The following is a 16,428-nucleotide window of genomic DNA, read 5'->3' as shown; positions in this document are numbered from 1 at the left end:
GTCCAGCTATAGACGACGCAAATACAAATTAGTTTGACTCACTTGGGTTGAAAGTGAGTGGTGCACACTCACAAAGTCAGCTGTCAAGAAATTGCGATTACTACACTGTGCACATAACTTCCTCGCCCTCTCCGTAACATACAAGTTGTAGACGTAGGCAGTAAATTTTTAACAGAATAGCAATGGAACAAGACAAACCTGGAACCTAGGAGGAAATGAGCTAACCATGGCGCCACCGAACAGAGCACGCTCGGAAGAGAAACATTCCCTCATTTTGATTAATGGGGAAAACAATCGAACAGAAAAGAGCGAAAATCGTAGCTCGCAGCTTGCACGCGAAACGTTTGCTTCGGAACTACACTTCACGTCGAACCGGTAAGCCCCGATCTGAACCAACGCATTTAAAACCGAACCGTCAATCGATTTGGTTTGGGATTTGAGATTGAGGGTTGGGTGATGTCGGTTCAGTCCCTTCGGATTTGAGCCCAATCTTGAACCCAAACCGTTTCATTTTTTGCAAAGCCAAACCGAACCAATTCTAATAAGGAGAACTGATTGGTTTGGTTCGGTCCAATCGGTTTGATTTTCAAATTTGGGCTCATATCCTTTTTTGCTCTTTGGCCCAATAAGGCCCAATATTCTTTTAACTTCAGATTGGAAAATTATAATAATTGCAAAAATAATAAAATAATAATAATGATGATAATAATGATAATAACGGAGAAACCCGATCAACTATCGGGAAGGAACTCGAACCACTCGTGGCAAGAAATTTCTACTAAATTAAATGAGAATTTTTTGCAGGGATGATGAATGAAACAGGGGTGAAGAGATAAAGGTCAAGAAAGTCATCTATGACCGTGTTCGATCCTATGGATATTTATCTAAAATGGGCTAACAAATCCTAAAAAATCATCTTTCGTAAAGTTGACAAAATGAAATAAGGACAGATAGACAAGTCTTTCTTAGATTCGATACGTGCAACTTAAAAGGTTCTACACAGCAATAAAGTAGTCCAAATTAACATAAAAAGATGAACAAAACATTTATTATAAGAGCGTGAAAACCTCCATGTGTTTTAATATTGTGAGGCCAACCACGGGATAAAATTTAAAAAATTTCTATAAAACTATAAATAATTTTTCCTTTCAAACGTGGTTGTTTTAATATAAATATATAATAAATAAAATCAATTAAAATATCTTTGGTCAATTCTAGGCTTCGATGTCGCACCGATTTCCAAGTTGTCTTTGTTTAATTTTTATTAGTTTAAATTAAAAAGGAAATTTTATAACGAAGAGACACTTGGGCTTGAAATATATAGAAACTGAAACAATGGGCAGCTAACGGATTAAACGAGGCGAAGCATTAAATCACAGCCGTACATCATGCTGTGCCTTGTCTTGACTCGTTGGCAGACTGCCACGTGGATGACCTCCCAACCCAACACTCTCTTCCACGACGACATTTCATCAAGTTCGTGTTGGAAAGGGAATCTTAAGAAACGACGTAGTTTGATTCTTCTCGATCTCCATCCTCTCTCTTCCTGGATTCGTACTGCTTCCACAGATTTCTCTTTGTTTTGTCTGCAAACCCTAGCTTGAATCCCCTTTCCATTTCCTCCTTCCTTCGTTGATTCCGGTGTTGTTGTTTCATTTCTTTTCCCTTTATAGAAAACGCTAGTGTGGGAAGGTTCTTCCCCCTTCTCCTGAATTGGATTTGGGAATCCCTTCCTGCTGCTTCTCAGTCTGCGGAGAATTGTTCGGGAGCTGCGATTTGGGGTTTTGAGTCCTAATGCACTTCCGGCATCTATTGGAGTTTAGTATTTGATTGCTTCTAGCTCCTTTTCCAAGATGGGTTTTGTATTCTCTGATCAAATGTTGGGTACTTTTGTGCCAATTGTGGTTTACTGGTTGTATTCTGGGATTTATATTCTACTGGGCTCATTTGAGAACTACCGGTTGCACTCCAAGGAAGATGAGCTAGAGAAGAACGTAGTGTCAAAGAGCACTGTGGTCAGAGGCGTTTTGCTTCAACAGACTATTCAGGCAGTCGTTGCGATCCTCTTGTTTAAGGTACGCATTGCATCATGTCAGTTCTGAGTTCATTTAATTTCAATCTGTATATGATTTTGATTATGTTTTGTGAATTTGTCATGTCCCCTGTATAAAGTTTGAATCAATTGACTGTTATTAGTTGAAAGAGGCGGCGCTGAGTCCACTTTGATGCGAATTTATCGCTGTATTTTGTTAACTCCCCCCCGGTCCCCCACTTGCTTTAAGTTATGGATTTGTAGACACCATTTATTGATGCTTTAAGACTGTCACTTCAATTTTTTTGTTGAGAAGTAATCGTACAAGTGCTTAGCTGCGCGAAATTTATTACTGATCTGAAACTTCATCAGTTCTTTTATACTTTACAAGCTGACAGCATTAGTAGGTGGAGCGTTGGACCTTTGTACTTCCTAGTCTTGCTGACCAAGATTGGTTTATGTATTATTTTCTGAGGATTCCTTTTGTTATTTCTGAATCATCTTTTTTTATTTCACCTAGTTAGGTCACTTTCCATGAAAATATTCCATCCATGATCCTCAAACTACTCCACAATTCTTACAAAAAAAAAAAAAGAGTAACCTCCTACTTCGAGGTTCAGGTTTAGGAGAGGTGTGCTTTTAGCTCTATAGTCATGTAGCTCTTTTCACTACACTAATTGTGTAAGTGAAGCAGGTGCTATGTAGGTGTCTGGATATCCCGACATGTTGAGGTTGGTAGTGGGCGGGTCTAAAGGCAAGAGCATGGTCCAGCCATTTATCACCAGTCAACGACCAAGCAAAGAAGTCAAGTAAGATGAGCATTTTCTATTGGAAATGCTCGTCTAACCTGTGGTCTCTTAGGAAACTATATAATCGTAAAAACTCAACCATTGAGTCTTCACCAAATTTGGTACTTAGGATGTGCGGTTGATGGTGCTCAAGTTTTTATCCTTTTTCCCTTCATGTCTTGTGATTTGGGTGGTTGAGGGAAAAGAAAGAAGCAAACTGAAAATAGAAGGAATCACTTAAAAAATTTGTCCTGTATGGATAGATATCATTTAGCGAAGACATCGTTGGTCTAAGTTGTTAGGCTTATGGTCTTTTCTGCACCCTTTAATTTGTATCTGGACTACATCTAAGATTACTCGGGATCGCTATGGTCAAATTCTAACCCTTCACATTGAGACTATCTTATTGTTCTGCAGTTCGCAATTATTAGTTCCCTAAGTGTAGCATTTTGGCCCACACTTCTTAAATACACATTTCTCTCACTGTTCAAGTACTGGCTGAAAGTGTCCTGTAGGCTGTAGCCAATACAATCAAGAAACAGAAATTGGTTTGTTGAGGTCAGTTTTTCGAGTTAGAAGACCACCGATGCATATCTGAACATAAAGGGGTTGAAGAACTTTCTTGAATGATGCTAAAATTGGAACGTTAGGCTGTAAATCCTGCAATTAATTTCTGATATGCTGGATGCAATCATTTCTATTTGGAAGCGGGACAATTACTTGTTCCATGCGTTTACCAATCTTCATCTAATGTCTAATGTAATGGACATATAATTTGTTCACTAAACTTAGAACTCATAATGTGTCGTTTTTGTCGTACTTTTTATTTACCACAGCTAGTAGATTTGGCGTAGGAAAGTTGATTTGCCATTGCCTGCCACTGACAATTGCTTTGTTGAAACTTATCACGTAGGTGACTGGAAATGATGGGGAGGTTGAAACAGCTCCAAAATCTTGGCTAACAATCATCATTCAGTTTATTGTTGCGATGCTCGTGTTGGACACTTGGCAATACTTCATTCACAGATACATGCATCAGAATAAGTTCCTATACAAGCACATCCATTCCCATCATCACCGGTTGGTTGTACCTTTTGCATTTGGAGCTTTATACAACCATCCATTGGAGGGTCTTCTCCTCGACACGATCGGTGGAGCTTTATCTTTCCTTGTCTCTGGGATGTCCTCTCGAGTCTCCATCTTTTTCTTTTCATTCGCCACCATCAAAACAGTAGATGACCATTGTGGGTTATGGATTCCCGGGAACCCTTTCCATGTGTTCTTCAGAAACAATTCTGCATATCATGATTTCCACCATCAGCTATATGGCAGTAAGTACAACTTCTCCCAGCCATTTTTTGTTATGTGGGATAGAATATTTGGGACCTATATGCCTTACTCAGAGAAGAGAGCCGGGGCTGGTTCGGAAGCGCGAGTTAAGGAAGATTAGGTGTTCCATAGCAAGCATATATTATTTTCCTCAGTGTTACTTGTTTTTTTTTTTTTTTTTTCCCTATCTCTCTCTCTCACTCTCACTGTTAGCCAGCCACCACACTGCTAAATTTGTATCATACGCCTACTCGTGTCTTACACTCTTGTTAGTATTATTTCCTCGTCGTTTCATAGCTGATTCGTGTTGTGATTTGAACCTTTTCTTTTTCTTGTACCTACTCCTTGTGAACAGAGCACCTCTGATTTTTCCTTCTTTGGATTTGGTTAAACGTTACTTATCCCTTTCCCAGCTGCATTCTGAACTATCTTTCTTCTACTGAAATAGATTGCTCTGATATGGTGAAGATGCAAATCTAGGCTAAACTTGGTTTCTAGGAAAATTTAGCACTTATTTGGTTCACATGGTATGATTAGTAGAACAAAGACACTGATATAATTTATGCATAAACATAGGAACTATATGTATTATTTAATGTCCAGTTGCTTCATTGAAACTATACATAACAGCAGGTAAAGTTTGGCAAACTGTCGGTCAAACATTGGATTAATAGCAGGAATCATATTTTGTTGTCTGTATCTGACCTGGAATTGTCATTCACATTATATATATATATATATTAATGCAGAAGCAGTATACAATGTTGATGGCCAACTATGAATGACCATCTGTAAATCATTCCCGAGGGACGTTTGGACCTATCGGAGGGGTCTTTCTCAAAGCTGCACGTCGCTTATTTTATTTCAAGTAATGAAATGCTTGATGTGGCAACAGCTATGGAATCCATTCAATTTTGGATATGCTCTAATTTTTAACATTATCTCTCATTTTAGGAAATCAATTACCCACACATTTTCTTTTATGTTCTTATGATATGGTTTTGGATATTATAAACTAGTGTCTCTCCCGCTCCGTTCCCAGGATTTAGAATCTTAATTCAGCACCTAATGACTTCAGTATTCTCTTGCTACATGGTCACGTTACTTATTTTTTGTTTCTAAGAGTGAACACTACTCCACAAACTAACACGAGTCTTCCCAACATGTTTTGTTCTTACTCAGTAAAGAAGTAGTACATGAATGAAGTCATCATCTATACCAACAAAGTGCACCTTCCTTTTCGCTGGCTCAATGATAAGAACTCTGTGGTTAAGCATGCTTTGCTTGGAGCTTGTTGGATGAGGTATTGGGAATTTTTCCAGGATGTGAGTTAGGACAAAACTTGCTCGAAGGACATTATAATCATGTTGTAAGAGATATAAGGTATTGTCAGAGCATCAAGTGTCAAATCTAGGTTTCGAATCTTGGGCATGAGTAGTTGCTGATAATCGTTTATTTTTCAAAAAATAAATTTATAAATACTTTTGTTTTGTTTTACTTTAAAAAAATTAAGCTAATTTTGAAAACCTAAATAAAATAATTTTTTATTTATTTAAGAATTTTAAAAAATTCTTTTAATAACAATAATACTAATAATAAATTTCTGTCCATATCTGAGCCCAAAATATTGACATTAAATCTATCTTTTTTTTTTATTTATTTTTTAAATTATTGTCCTGCAAATTTATTAACTTCTTATTGGGCTATTAATATAGAAACATTTAATTAATCATTTTAAAATGTAAATATATTAAATAATCCGTTTGTAAAAGAGTTTTATCAAACATTTAATTAAATATATTAAGCATTTTATTAATTTTTGTGAAAAAAATTGGAACCTTAAATTCTGCAAAAAAGATTTGTCATTAATTTAACTAATGAAACTATAATCAAATTATATAAATTCCCTTAAAAATGATCACTTTATTATGAATAATTAAAACAGGTAAACAACATTTAATTAGGGAATGTTTTAAACTCTAATCCCAATTATCTCCTGAGCGAAGCGTACAAGCAAATCTCTGATTCGAGCTAAACCCCATAATTTTCGTATCAGCTTCGAACCTCATCAGCCTCCCAAACGACGCCGTTCTCCGGCGAACTTCCGCCGGAGAATCATACTTATCGGCCACTCTCACCGCTTTCTGATTCTTACAACCCATCAGAAGATTCGAACGTCGCCAATGAATATTCTCCACGTCGCTCTCGTAGCTGGATTTAGTCATGTAGGCTGCAGCGGTGGTGGAGAGCCGCTGTTCATCGTAGTCCGACACGACGGAGAAATCAGCGGCGCTGGCTGTGGTGACACTCCACTCAATGCTCGCCTCGCTTGGCGCGGTGGGTGTTACACAATCAGAGCAATCAGAGCCCTGTCTTGTGAGAGTCGAATTGGGGTTCCCCGTTAAGCTCTCAATCTCAAAAAGATCCGAACTTGCATCACTTCCGGCGTCCTCGTCGTAGATTTGATCGGAATCAGAAGCTTTCACTCTCGGAACGACGTCGTTCCACGCCATTAACGACAGCCTCTTCTCCAAATGATTCATGTTCAAAGCATCGACATTTGGGGATCCATAGACCTCAATCGATTTCCGGCCTTGAATTTGTATTTTCAGCGCCGTGTTCTTCGTGGCCTCTGGTATTGAGCTCTGAAACGTGAAATTTATCCCTGATTTGGTCGGATGCGATTTGTCATTGTTCTTCACTTCCACAGACTTGTTGTTGCAGCAATAGCATTTATACAGCAAAATCTTAGCCAATTGGGACGATTTCTTCTTAATTTCCTTCGAAGATTTTCTATTTACACTCTGTAACAAACCATTTTGGCTGTTCCAACTCCCTTCAGAACGAGTTGAGCTGCAAGTTTTAGGCTTCTTGCTCTGTTTTTGATTTTCAGGGCAGAATTTGATGGGCTCTGGGCTGTTAATTCCGCCATTGAAATACTTCTCTGCTCCAAAAACTTCTATATGATCTTCATCTTGTTCTTGAGCTGTTGTGGTAATGGTGGAATTATTGGAGCGATGTCGAGTTGATTCAGCAAGTTTACGCACAAATTCTTGCTCTGCATGGTTCAAGTAAGAAGAAAAAGAGGCTTCACGGAGGTTATTGCTCTCAAAAGACACTCTCTGCGAGAGATTTGTATCACAAACAGGTGGCGGCAAGCTCACTCTTCCCATGGACCAAACCCAATTGAAGATATGAAAAAAGTTGAAAACTTTGTTGAAGAAATGAGTGAGAAAGAGATGGGAATGATTGGTGTATAAGTAGAGTAGGTGTCACAAACATATGTGATAATGGGATAGTATTTGTGCTATACTTGTTCTAACTAAGTGAACTAGTCGGCCGTGAGAAATTCGGACGTCGCGGACAACGTCGGTGTATGTTAAAGCCTCGAGTCACATTGCGAGAAAAAGTTTAAAAAGCGTGAGCGATGAATTACATTTGAAAACGATTTGAAGAAACTAACGTTATATGACTATAAGCAAATTAAGAAATACCATGGCTTAAATAACATATAACTGTAGAAGTGACTACTAGTCATATTTTCTATCCTAGAGTATTTTACGTCTCTGCAGGTGTAGACATGGTTTTGGTGAATGGTCATACAGTCACGTATTGACTCAACTTGAAATAGTAAAGGCTTGTCTAGGATGAAAGAATGTAAAAAGGGGTTTGGAAGGGGCATGCAACCATAGACAACACGTCCTAGACAAGAAAGACTGGGATTGTGAGAATCTCACATTAGTTGGGAAAAAGAACAAAACACTCTTTATAAGGTAAACGCGTTTTAAAGTCTTGATAGGAATCTCGAAAGTGAAAATACAAAAAAGACAATATCTGTTGGAGAATCGGTGTTTCTATTGTTTCACCAAAAACTGACAAATTCATGATTTCATATCAAAACAACAGCTTAGTTTTGTGGTGTGAAGGGCCCTGAAATGGCATTAATGGAATGCCAGTTGCTAGAACTCACACAACACTTGGACAGCTAATCCCACGTCCGACACAAACCAATTCACACAAAATCTAAAGTGAAGGGGACAGACACCATAATGTACTATCAGCTCAGTGGATGGACACTTCTGTCTTTAACTTTCACCATTCTGCTAAGGTACGAAGTTGTTTTTCTTCGTTTCTAGAGATCTTTTATGCTTTTTTCTGTGCTGTGTTGCATAATTTCCAGTTTGAACACCGTATGCACATTTAAACCACACTCCTCTAAGGCTGCAAATGCTACACGTTACTGTGTCTATGTGAAGCTCCATCGTTCCCACCATTTGTCACTGTCTTTCCAAGTCACCAGCTTTCTTAACTACTCCTACAAATTTATTAGTGTTAGGCTTTGTAGAGTTCATTAAACTTGGCAATTTGAGAGCACTCACTAATATCTTAAGGGATTTGATTGTATTTTACTCATTATAATGAACCTGCAATTATTCTTTTATTAATTAAGAAGATACGTGTCACAACGTTATCCATAACGTCATAATTGTTGGAAATCATGACCCTCCATAATAGTATATTATTATCCACTTTGAGTATAAGATCATCTCCGGACTCCTCTCCTAACAATCTTCAACTCGAACAAAGTACATTATAGAGCCTCCCCTGAGATCTATAAAGTCCTCAAACAACCTCCCCTTAATCGAGACTTGACTCCTTCTCTAAAGCCCTTAAACAAAGTACACTCTTTGTTCGACACTTTGAATCATTTTTTACTACTTTTTCAAGGCACCGACTTTTTTATTCGACATTTGAGGATTTTATTGACATGACTAAGTTAAGAACATGACTTTGATACCATGTCAAGAATCATAAATCTCCACGATAATATGATATATTCCACTTTGAGTATAAGCTCTCGTGACTTTGCGTTGGGATTTCCCAAAAGACCTCATTCCAATGAAAATAATTTGTTACTTGTAAACCCATCATCAACCCCTTAATTAGAGGACATGGGACTCCTCTCCCGATAATCCTCAACATGTTAAGGAATGAAATGATCATAGGTATATAACGATGACAGTTATCTCTATTAGTATGAGACTTTTTAGATTGAACCAAAAGTAAACCCATAAGAGCATAGACTCAACATATACAAATGGAGATTCCATTACTCTCGTGATCTTATCCTCTTAAAAACTATGGTGACAATCGCACGTCAATCCAACCATTTCAAGGTCAAATTCATAACAAAAAGAGAGCTCACTTGCCTGTCCCTTGAAAAGGATACAAATGGAATAAAATTATATAGATATAGATAGACCGATATGATATGATATGAAAGTTGCTTTAAAAATTTCTTTTTTTTTTTCTCTCTTTCAAGTAAAGATCCCAATAGGGTTACCTAACCCAAAGAATGATATGGGATAGGAACCCCCCAACAGGCGAGAAGATGCGTTTCATCTCAATGGTATCAAACAATTCGGACCCCTACAGCCATTAATGAATGTGTGTATGCAACATGCAGAAGCCAACCAAGTGGGTAAGTGGTGTAATCACAGCCAGGCTTGTGGGTTAGCCGTGTGGGGGCTTGCATAGATTTGCCTTAATAGGGTTTTCAAACGGCAGCATTAGGGTAAGTAGTGATGATGATTATTATAGGGTCCACTTCCCCAAACAGGGTGAGGCATTGATGTTGAAGTTTGTGGGCGATAGTATTGTTAAGGGAAACGGACCAGCTGGGCTCGAATCAAAGTCAAGTAGTTCATAGGCTTACCTTGTCTGATTGCTTTGAAAACTGAAAAGATTCTGTACTGTTCTTATGGTGGTTTTGCTTTGTGTCGTGGTTGGTTCGTCAATTTTGTGTTCCCAATCCCGTTTTGTTTGCCTACGTCGTTGTTCATTTTCTTGTCTGCAAAACTGAACTGGGTTTTTGCTGGTTGTACTGTTTTTGTGAGATATGATTAGGAAATAATGAAGTATGAGACAAAAAGGGTGTCTTGTCGTTGAGTTGGAGTAATGCATTGGCTTACCTTTGACCGTTAAACTAGATCAATATTGGGTGGCTCCAAGCCACCGTCGGAAAATATTGTTCGCTTTAGTCTACTATGTATCGCCGACCGTTTCAAGGTTTCATAACGCTTGTGCTAGAGAGAAGTTTCTACTCTTATAAGAAATGTTTCGTTCTCCTTTCCAACCGATATGGATTCTCATAAGAAATGTCGCTTGTTTGTCTATTTAATGGAAAGTCTCAATCTACTCTCTTTGACACTTTCCTTTATTTAAACTCATCATCGTTCTCGATGACTACTTAACTATTGAAATTTATAAAATTAAACGTGTTTGACTTGACAATCCTATGTTTGGTGAACTCTTGAAAAAAATTTGAGTGAGCAAAAAAACATATGAACCTGTGTTAGTCTAAGAACAACCTTCACAATTCTAAATAGTTCATGATAAGGAAATGTTTAGGTAGTTGGATACCAAACTTGATCTAAATTCCGATATAAATCATGGGTTTGAAGAGTTAAGATATAATATCAAAGTGAAATCTCTCCGAATATAATTGACACACCACATTCAATTAAGATTCAATTAAGAGAGAGTTAAAAGATTTGATAGTAACTATTATCAAATATAATTTATTGGTATGGTTTGGGCTTGAACATTGATCATGTTGGTTTGGCCCAGTGATTTAAATGGGTTGGAAGGAAATTGATGGGCGATTGAATGGGTTTAGTTCCTCTCACTGAGTTGCCAGTCCACTTACTAGGGCTTGGAAGTTCTGCAAATTATCCCTTGGATTATTGACCTCTTGAAATTTCTGCTTCTTTTTTTAAATTCGGTGCATTATCCTCTTCGGTAAGAGCGAAAAATTCGAAGCTGGGTGGGACTTCAGTCCACGGATTTGCTATAGAATTAATTAAGTAATGAAGATTTCCTGTTCGACTACCTTCGCAAGTTTAGCTGAATCTTCAATCCATTGTCTTTCTAATCAATGGAAACCGTCGTCTTTGAAATCCACGGTGAAACCAATTCCGAAGAGTCTACTCTTTGGTTACCGCAATTTGTTCCTGCGACACCCACCCCGGCGTTCGAATTCCCGGTTCCAAAATGGGTTTCGTCCACTTTGCTTCTTCAATGCTAAAGATGAATCCGGCGGCGATTTTCAGCAAAAGGTGCGCGCTTCTTACTCTAATTCGCCATTAATTTTAGACACACTTGCTGTTGAATTTAGAGAAATGTACTAAATAGCAGAGAATTAGTACGTATACTGTGTTGCCGAAAAGAAAAGAAAGCATTTGACTGTGTTGCCGAAAAGAAAAGAAAGCATTTGACCGTGTTGCCGAAAAGAAAAGAAAGCATTTGACTGTGTTGCCGAAAAGAAAAGAAAGCATTTGACTGTGTTGCCGAAAAGAAAAGAAAGCATTTGACTGTGTTGAGGATGGTTGGGATATGAGTCGGGTCATGAGTTTGAGTTTATAAATAAAGGATACTATCTCCATTGATACGAGACCTTTGGGAAAACTGCTCAAAGTGGACAGTATGTACCATTGTGGAGAGTCGTGGTTCCTAATATGTTTTCAGAGCCATGTCATTAACTTAGTCATGTCTATAGAATCCTCAAGTGTCGAACAAAGAAGTTGTGAGTCTCAAAGGTATAGTTAAAAGTGACTCAGGTGTCGAACAAATAGTGTACTTTGTTTGAGGGCTCCAGAGAAGGAGTCGAGCCTCGGTTAAGGGGAGGTTGTTCGAGGGTTCCATAGGCCTCAAGGAAGGCTCTATGGTGTACTTTGTTCGAGGGGAGGATTGTTGAAGATTGTTAGGAGAGGCTCTATGGTGTACTTTGTTCGAGGGGAGGATTGTTGAGGACGGTTGGGAGAGGAGTCCCACCTTGGCTAATTAAGGGGAAGATCACGAGTCTATAAGTAAGGAATGCTATCTCCATTGGTACAAGACCTTTTAGAGAAACCAAAAGCAAAGTCATGAGAGCTTATGTTCAAAGTGGACAATATTATACCATTGTGGAGAATTGTACATGCCTAGTTGAGACATTTTGTTTGTAAAATTCTCTGTTGTTGATTTGTTGGAAAAAAGAAAATGGTATGAGTTGGGTTTAAGGCATTTGAAACATTGTTTCAGGGAAATGGGGCGGGATGGCCTATCTTGAGGCGATGGGAGGTGCCATGGGGATGGCAAACAGTTTCATTTACTTCATTAGCTTGTGGATTGAGGTGACTTTTTTACAACTGTTTTTGCTTTGTCCAAGCATAATTGCCTTCATAATTAGCAAGAGGAAAAAAGTTAATGTTTTCCCAGACAGTTTCATTGTGACAGGATTGGTTGAATCTGCTGCCATACCTTATCTTGGTATTCGCATTGAAGAGCTAAGCTTAGACGAGAAGGCCGAAATACTTTTCCTGGACCAAGGGTATGCCTTGATTTTAGATCAAATGTGGTTCTTTCAGATTCAGACATGTTCATAAATTTTGTGATCCTCTTTTTCACAAGAATCCGGAATGACACTTAATTATTTACTGGTTGTTTTGGTAGCATTACAACTGTGGCAGTTCTTGGGATCTTATATAGTATTGCCAACACTTTCCAACCACTTCCTGAAGACTTGTATCGCTATGGTATTCTTAATTACAAGCTATTGCTGATTATTTAATAATGTTGATATGGATTACCCATGATGAGCTATGGTGTCTGAACTCAGAAGAGGCTTTGTTGTGTTTTATACTGCTGAGTGGAAAAATTACATTTCATGTTATTAGTAGTGATTTGGGAAGATCTTTGGTTTATTGATCATGCTCTAACATTTCTGCTGATGGGTATCATTCAGATGTGAGGAACCCTCTGAATCTGCAGAAGGGCTGGCTCTTATGGGCAGGAGTGGGTCTGGCTGGTGCCCTGGCTTCTATTGCAGCGACAGGAGCTGTCTTGTCTTCATTTAACGGTGGGAGTCCTGAAAGAGAGGTTAGAAACGTTAAAGTTCATTTTCATATTTTCCGTTGTCCATTTTAAGCTGGAACTGGAAAGTATATACCTCTATAGCCCTTTTGTAACCGCCCAAGCCCATCGCTAGCAGATATTGCCCGCTTTGACCTATTAGTATTGTCGTCAGTCTCACAGTTTTAAAACGAGTCTGCTAGGGAGAAGTTTTTACACTCTTATAAAAAATGCTTCGTTCCTCTCTCCAACCGATGTGGGATCTCACAATCCACTCCCTTCGGGGCCCAACGTCCTCTCTAACACTCGTTCCCCTCTCCAATCGATGTGCCAAACACTAGGCGATGTGCTAGCGAGGAGGCTGAGCCCAAAGGGGGGTGGACACCAGGCGGTGTGCTAGCGAGGATGTTGGGCCCCGAAAGGGGTAGATTGGGGGGATCCCACATCGATTGAGAGGGGAACGAATCATTCTTTATAAGGGTGTGGAAACCTCTCCCTAGCATACGCATTTTAAAACTTTGAGGAGAAGCCTGGAAAGGAAAGTCCAAAAAGGACAATATCTGCGAGTAGTGGGCTTGAGCGGTTACACTTTTGCTGTTTTTGTCTACTTGACAGCTTCATGTTACAGAGCATTAAAAGTTAGTTCAAGGCGAGTATGAGTCTGAATGAACTTGGCTTCACTATTTTGAAATTATTATTGTCGTTATGGGTTCTGTCAAATCTTGCAGAGCACAGACTCTCAAATTTTCTTTTCATTTTGGTTTCAGACAGACGCTCTAGTACGCTTGCTTCCACTAATAGGATCTTCCAGCATCAGGTAGTTCACGGAAGGTTGCTTCAATTCTAGTGTTTTCTAAGGCTCATCATTTATGTGTCCAGTTTACTAAGACCAACGGTTAATTTAGAAACAAGCAAGTAAAGCCAGCATATATGTTTTCATTTCAGCACTGCTTGTCTAGTGGGAATCGCAGGTGTTCTTGCTCCAGTTCTTGAAGAGACTGTGTTCCGGGGATTTTTTATGGTGTCTCTTACCAAGTGGTATGGTCTTTACTTCCTTAATTAAGTTGAGTTTTTCTTATGATATTGGCCATTAAATGATTTTACTGAGAACATGAATTCAACTGTTGGGAAAACACTTGCTGTTTACAGTGTAAATAGAGAATCTATACATTTCTAAGCCCATTTAGCCATAGAAAAGTGAAATAATAGTGCTGCCTCTGAGACATGCTTTGAGGTACTGGAAAAAAAAATGTCTGGCAGCAGAGAATTGAGTGATTGTTAATGATACGAAATGGCGAAACAATCATAATATCGTCTTATAAAGCTGCATGCACGAGGGAAAGGATGAGATGCTCTTACGTGAGGGTTGGAAAGTCCATCGCTTGCTATATTGATTTATAGACTTATCTTGTGAGATTCCACCTCGGTTGGAGAGGAGAACAAAACATTTTTTATAAGGGTGTGAAAATCTCTCCCTAGCGGACGCGTTTTAAAAACCTTGAGGGGAGACCCGAAAAACAAACTCCAAAGAAGACAATATCTGCTAGTGGTGGGCATAGACTGTTACCAATGGTATTAGAGCCAGACATCGGGCGATGTACCAACAAGGAGGTTGAGCCCCAAAGGGGAGTAGACATGAGGCATTGTGCTACCAAGGACACTGGGCCCCAAAGAGGGGGGAGGTGAATTGGGCGGTCCCATATAGAGAAGGGAACAAGTGCCAACGAGGATGCTGGTCCCCAAAAGGGGGTGGGATTGTGAGATCCCATATCAGTTGGAGAGGAGCGAAACATTCAAGGGTATGGAAACCTCTCTCTAGCAAACGCGTTTTAAAAAATCTTAAGAGAAAACCCAAAAGGGAAAGTCCAAATAGGACAATATCTGCTAGCGGTGGGCTTGGGCGGTTACATATCTGACCTAGGTTCTACGAGGAACATGACTGACCAAAATTTGTTGAAAGTGATTAAGGGAGGACGTGTTGGCGAGTTCGTTAAATTAAGTTGTTTCGGTTGAATATCATCTAATTTATGAGATTATGTGAACATCATTGTCCATGTCCTTCGATTGTGATACCATATGATGTACTAATATGTTTATCCTGATCACTTCTCCTCCTTCCTCCAGGGTTCCTACGCCGGTTGCCATTCTAATCAGCGCAGCTGTATTTGCCCTTGCACATCTCACTCCTGGCGAGTTTCCTCAGCTCTTTGTACTTGGTAATCTCAATCACCTGCAAATTCTCTTGAAACTCTGCTTTTACCATTTCTATAGTCCTTCTAGAGCAACACGTTAGGCTATAAACCCGACAATAATAACGAAGCCGAAGTTATTTCGAGTTTTTCATACGTTTCCTCGTGTCGAAAACTCACGTAGGAACTGCTCTCGGACTTTCGTATGCTCAAACTCGCAACCTCTTGACCCCCATCACCATACATGCTTTGTGGAACTCAGGCGTCATTTTGCTCCTCACCTTCCTTGCGGTGAGTGAAATCTTATACTCCAAATTCAGACCACAAAAGGTACTGAGCTAACCTTTCTTTTCTTATGCATATAGCTCCAAGGCTACGATATCAAGGAATTGCTGCAGACAACATAGTCGAACTTGTGTGGTTTCTTCTGCTAAAAACACAGAATCTGTGCCAGAGAATAGGCTGTTAAAAGCTACATTTTTAGCAGTAAACTAGTTGATAAAATGAGCTTATTATAGCTGTTTATCACTGCTTTTTCCACTATATTTTTAGCCAGATTCTTAGAAACATCAGAGGTGTTGGTGTAATTAGGACAATATAAGAACAGACCATAATGTAATTTCCTCAAGTGTGATTAAGCGTATTAATTATGTAATAAAAAGAGGCATGGAAGGCTGTGCATTGTAATTAAAATAAAGTGTGTTGCACGCTTGACAATGTCAAGTTAGCCCAAAGGTCAAGAACAAGGACAAAAAGGGTTCCAACTGAGGGCTACATTTTTGGGAGTTTCACTGAATTTCATTTCACCTTTTCCCCAAAATAATATTTTTTAATCTTTTTCCAAAAAAAACCCCCACAAAACCCTAAAAGCAACTCTGAAAGAGAGGTTTTTTTTTTTTAAGGAATTATGAATCTTTACCATGGATGACTTCGATGCCTCCTTCTTTGAAGTATCTTGAACAATCTCCCTCTTAATCGAGGCTCGACTCCATCTCTGGAGCTCTCGAACAAAGTGTTAGAGTTGTATTTTTTTTTTTGTTAGGAATCACGAATCTTCACAATTGTATGATATTAAGTCTCCTCTTAATTGAGACTCGAGTCCTTCTCTGGAGCCCTCGAACAAAGGGTTAGAGTTGTTGTTTTTTTTTTTTTTTTTTTTTTTTTTTTTTTTTTTTTTTTTTTTTTTTTTTTTTTTTTT

At 38.8% G+C, this 16,428-nt stretch overlaps 3 protein-coding genes across 5 annotated transcripts; 2 read left to right on the top strand and 1 right to left on the bottom strand.

Moving 5' to 3' along the window:
* Nucleotides 1-1,480: 1,480 nt before the first annotated feature.
* LOC111467426 (sphinganine C4-monooxygenase 2-like) lies at nucleotides 1,481-5,357 on the top strand. 3 transcript variants are annotated; one of them, XM_023112322.1, is made up of 3 exons: nucleotides 1,481-2,075; nucleotides 3,734-4,151; nucleotides 5,332-5,357. In XM_023112322.1, exons 1-3 carry the CDS (start codon nucleotides 1,854-1,856, stop codon nucleotides 5,340-5,342), a joined length of 651 nt encoding a protein of 216 aa, XP_022968090.1. In that variant the 5' UTR covers nucleotides 1,481-1,853; the 3' UTR covers nucleotides 5,343-5,357. The 3 variants fall into 3 exon arrangements, with proteins under 3 accessions (XP_022968090.1, XP_022968089.1, XP_022968087.1); XM_023112321.1 differs by lacking the exon at nucleotides 5,332-5,357 and adding an exon at nucleotides 4,899-5,097; XM_023112319.1 differs by lacking the exon at nucleotides 5,332-5,357 and having other exon boundaries at nucleotides 3,734-4,567.
* Nucleotides 5,358-6,062: 705 nt separating this feature from the next.
* Nucleotides 6,063-7,561, bottom strand: LOC111467414 (protein PHYTOCHROME KINASE SUBSTRATE 1-like). Its single transcript, XM_023112298.1, has one exon. The coding sequence runs from the start codon at nucleotides 7,320-7,322 to the stop codon at nucleotides 6,129-6,131; it is 1,194 nt and encodes a 397-aa protein (XP_022968066.1). The 5' UTR covers nucleotides 7,323-7,561; the 3' UTR covers nucleotides 6,063-6,128.
* Nucleotides 7,562-10,940: 3,379 nt separating this feature from the next.
* Nucleotides 10,941-15,927, top strand: LOC111467421. Its single transcript, XM_023112310.1, has 10 exons — nucleotides 10,941-11,267; nucleotides 12,232-12,323; nucleotides 12,413-12,520; nucleotides 12,643-12,725; nucleotides 12,935-13,068; nucleotides 13,809-13,858; nucleotides 13,987-14,079; nucleotides 15,166-15,257; nucleotides 15,415-15,521; nucleotides 15,596-15,927. The coding sequence occupies exons 1-10, from the start codon at nucleotides 11,019-11,021 to the stop codon at nucleotides 15,635-15,637; spliced, it is 1,050 nt and encodes a 349-aa protein (XP_022968078.1). The 5' UTR covers nucleotides 10,941-11,018; the 3' UTR covers nucleotides 15,638-15,927.
* The last annotated feature ends 501 nt before the right edge of the window (nucleotides 15,928-16,428 follow it).

The sequence above is a fragment of the Cucurbita maxima genome, unplaced genomic scaffold (assembly GCF_002738345.1).
Source record: "Cucurbita maxima cultivar Rimu unplaced genomic scaffold, Cmax_1.0 Cma_Scf00034, whole genome shotgun sequence".
Lineage (NCBI taxonomy): Eukaryota > Viridiplantae > Streptophyta > Magnoliopsida > Cucurbitales > Cucurbitaceae > Cucurbita > Cucurbita maxima.
Note: the sequence above shows the minus strand (reverse complement) of the source record. Positions and strands in the feature narration are given on the sequence as shown.

Bases quoted from the DNA above. Each gene is read 5' to 3' on its own strand.
- LOC111467426 (XM_023112319.1), top strand. From the start codon at position 1,854: ATGGGTTTTGTATTCTCTGATCAAATGTTGGGTACTTTTGTGCCAATT. The intron at 2,076-3,733 runs GTACGCATTGCA...CTTATCACGTAG, and splicing joins TTGCGATCCTCTTGTTTAAG to GTGACTGGAAATGATGGGGA.
- LOC111467414 (XM_023112298.1), bottom strand. From the start codon at position 7,322: ATGGGAAGAGTGAGCTTGCCGCCACCTGTTTGTGATACAAATCTCTCG.
- LOC111467421 (XM_023112310.1), top strand. From the start codon at position 11,019: ATGAAGATTTCCTGTTCGACTACCTTCGCAAGTTTAGCTGAATCTTCA. The intron at 12,324-12,412 runs GTGACTTTTTTA...TTTCCCAGACAG, and splicing joins TCATTAGCTTGTGGATTGAG to TTTCATTGTGACAGGATTGG. The intron at 15,258-15,414 runs GTAATCTCAATC...AAACTCACGTAG, and splicing joins TCCTCAGCTCTTTGTACTTG to GAACTGCTCTCGGACTTTCG.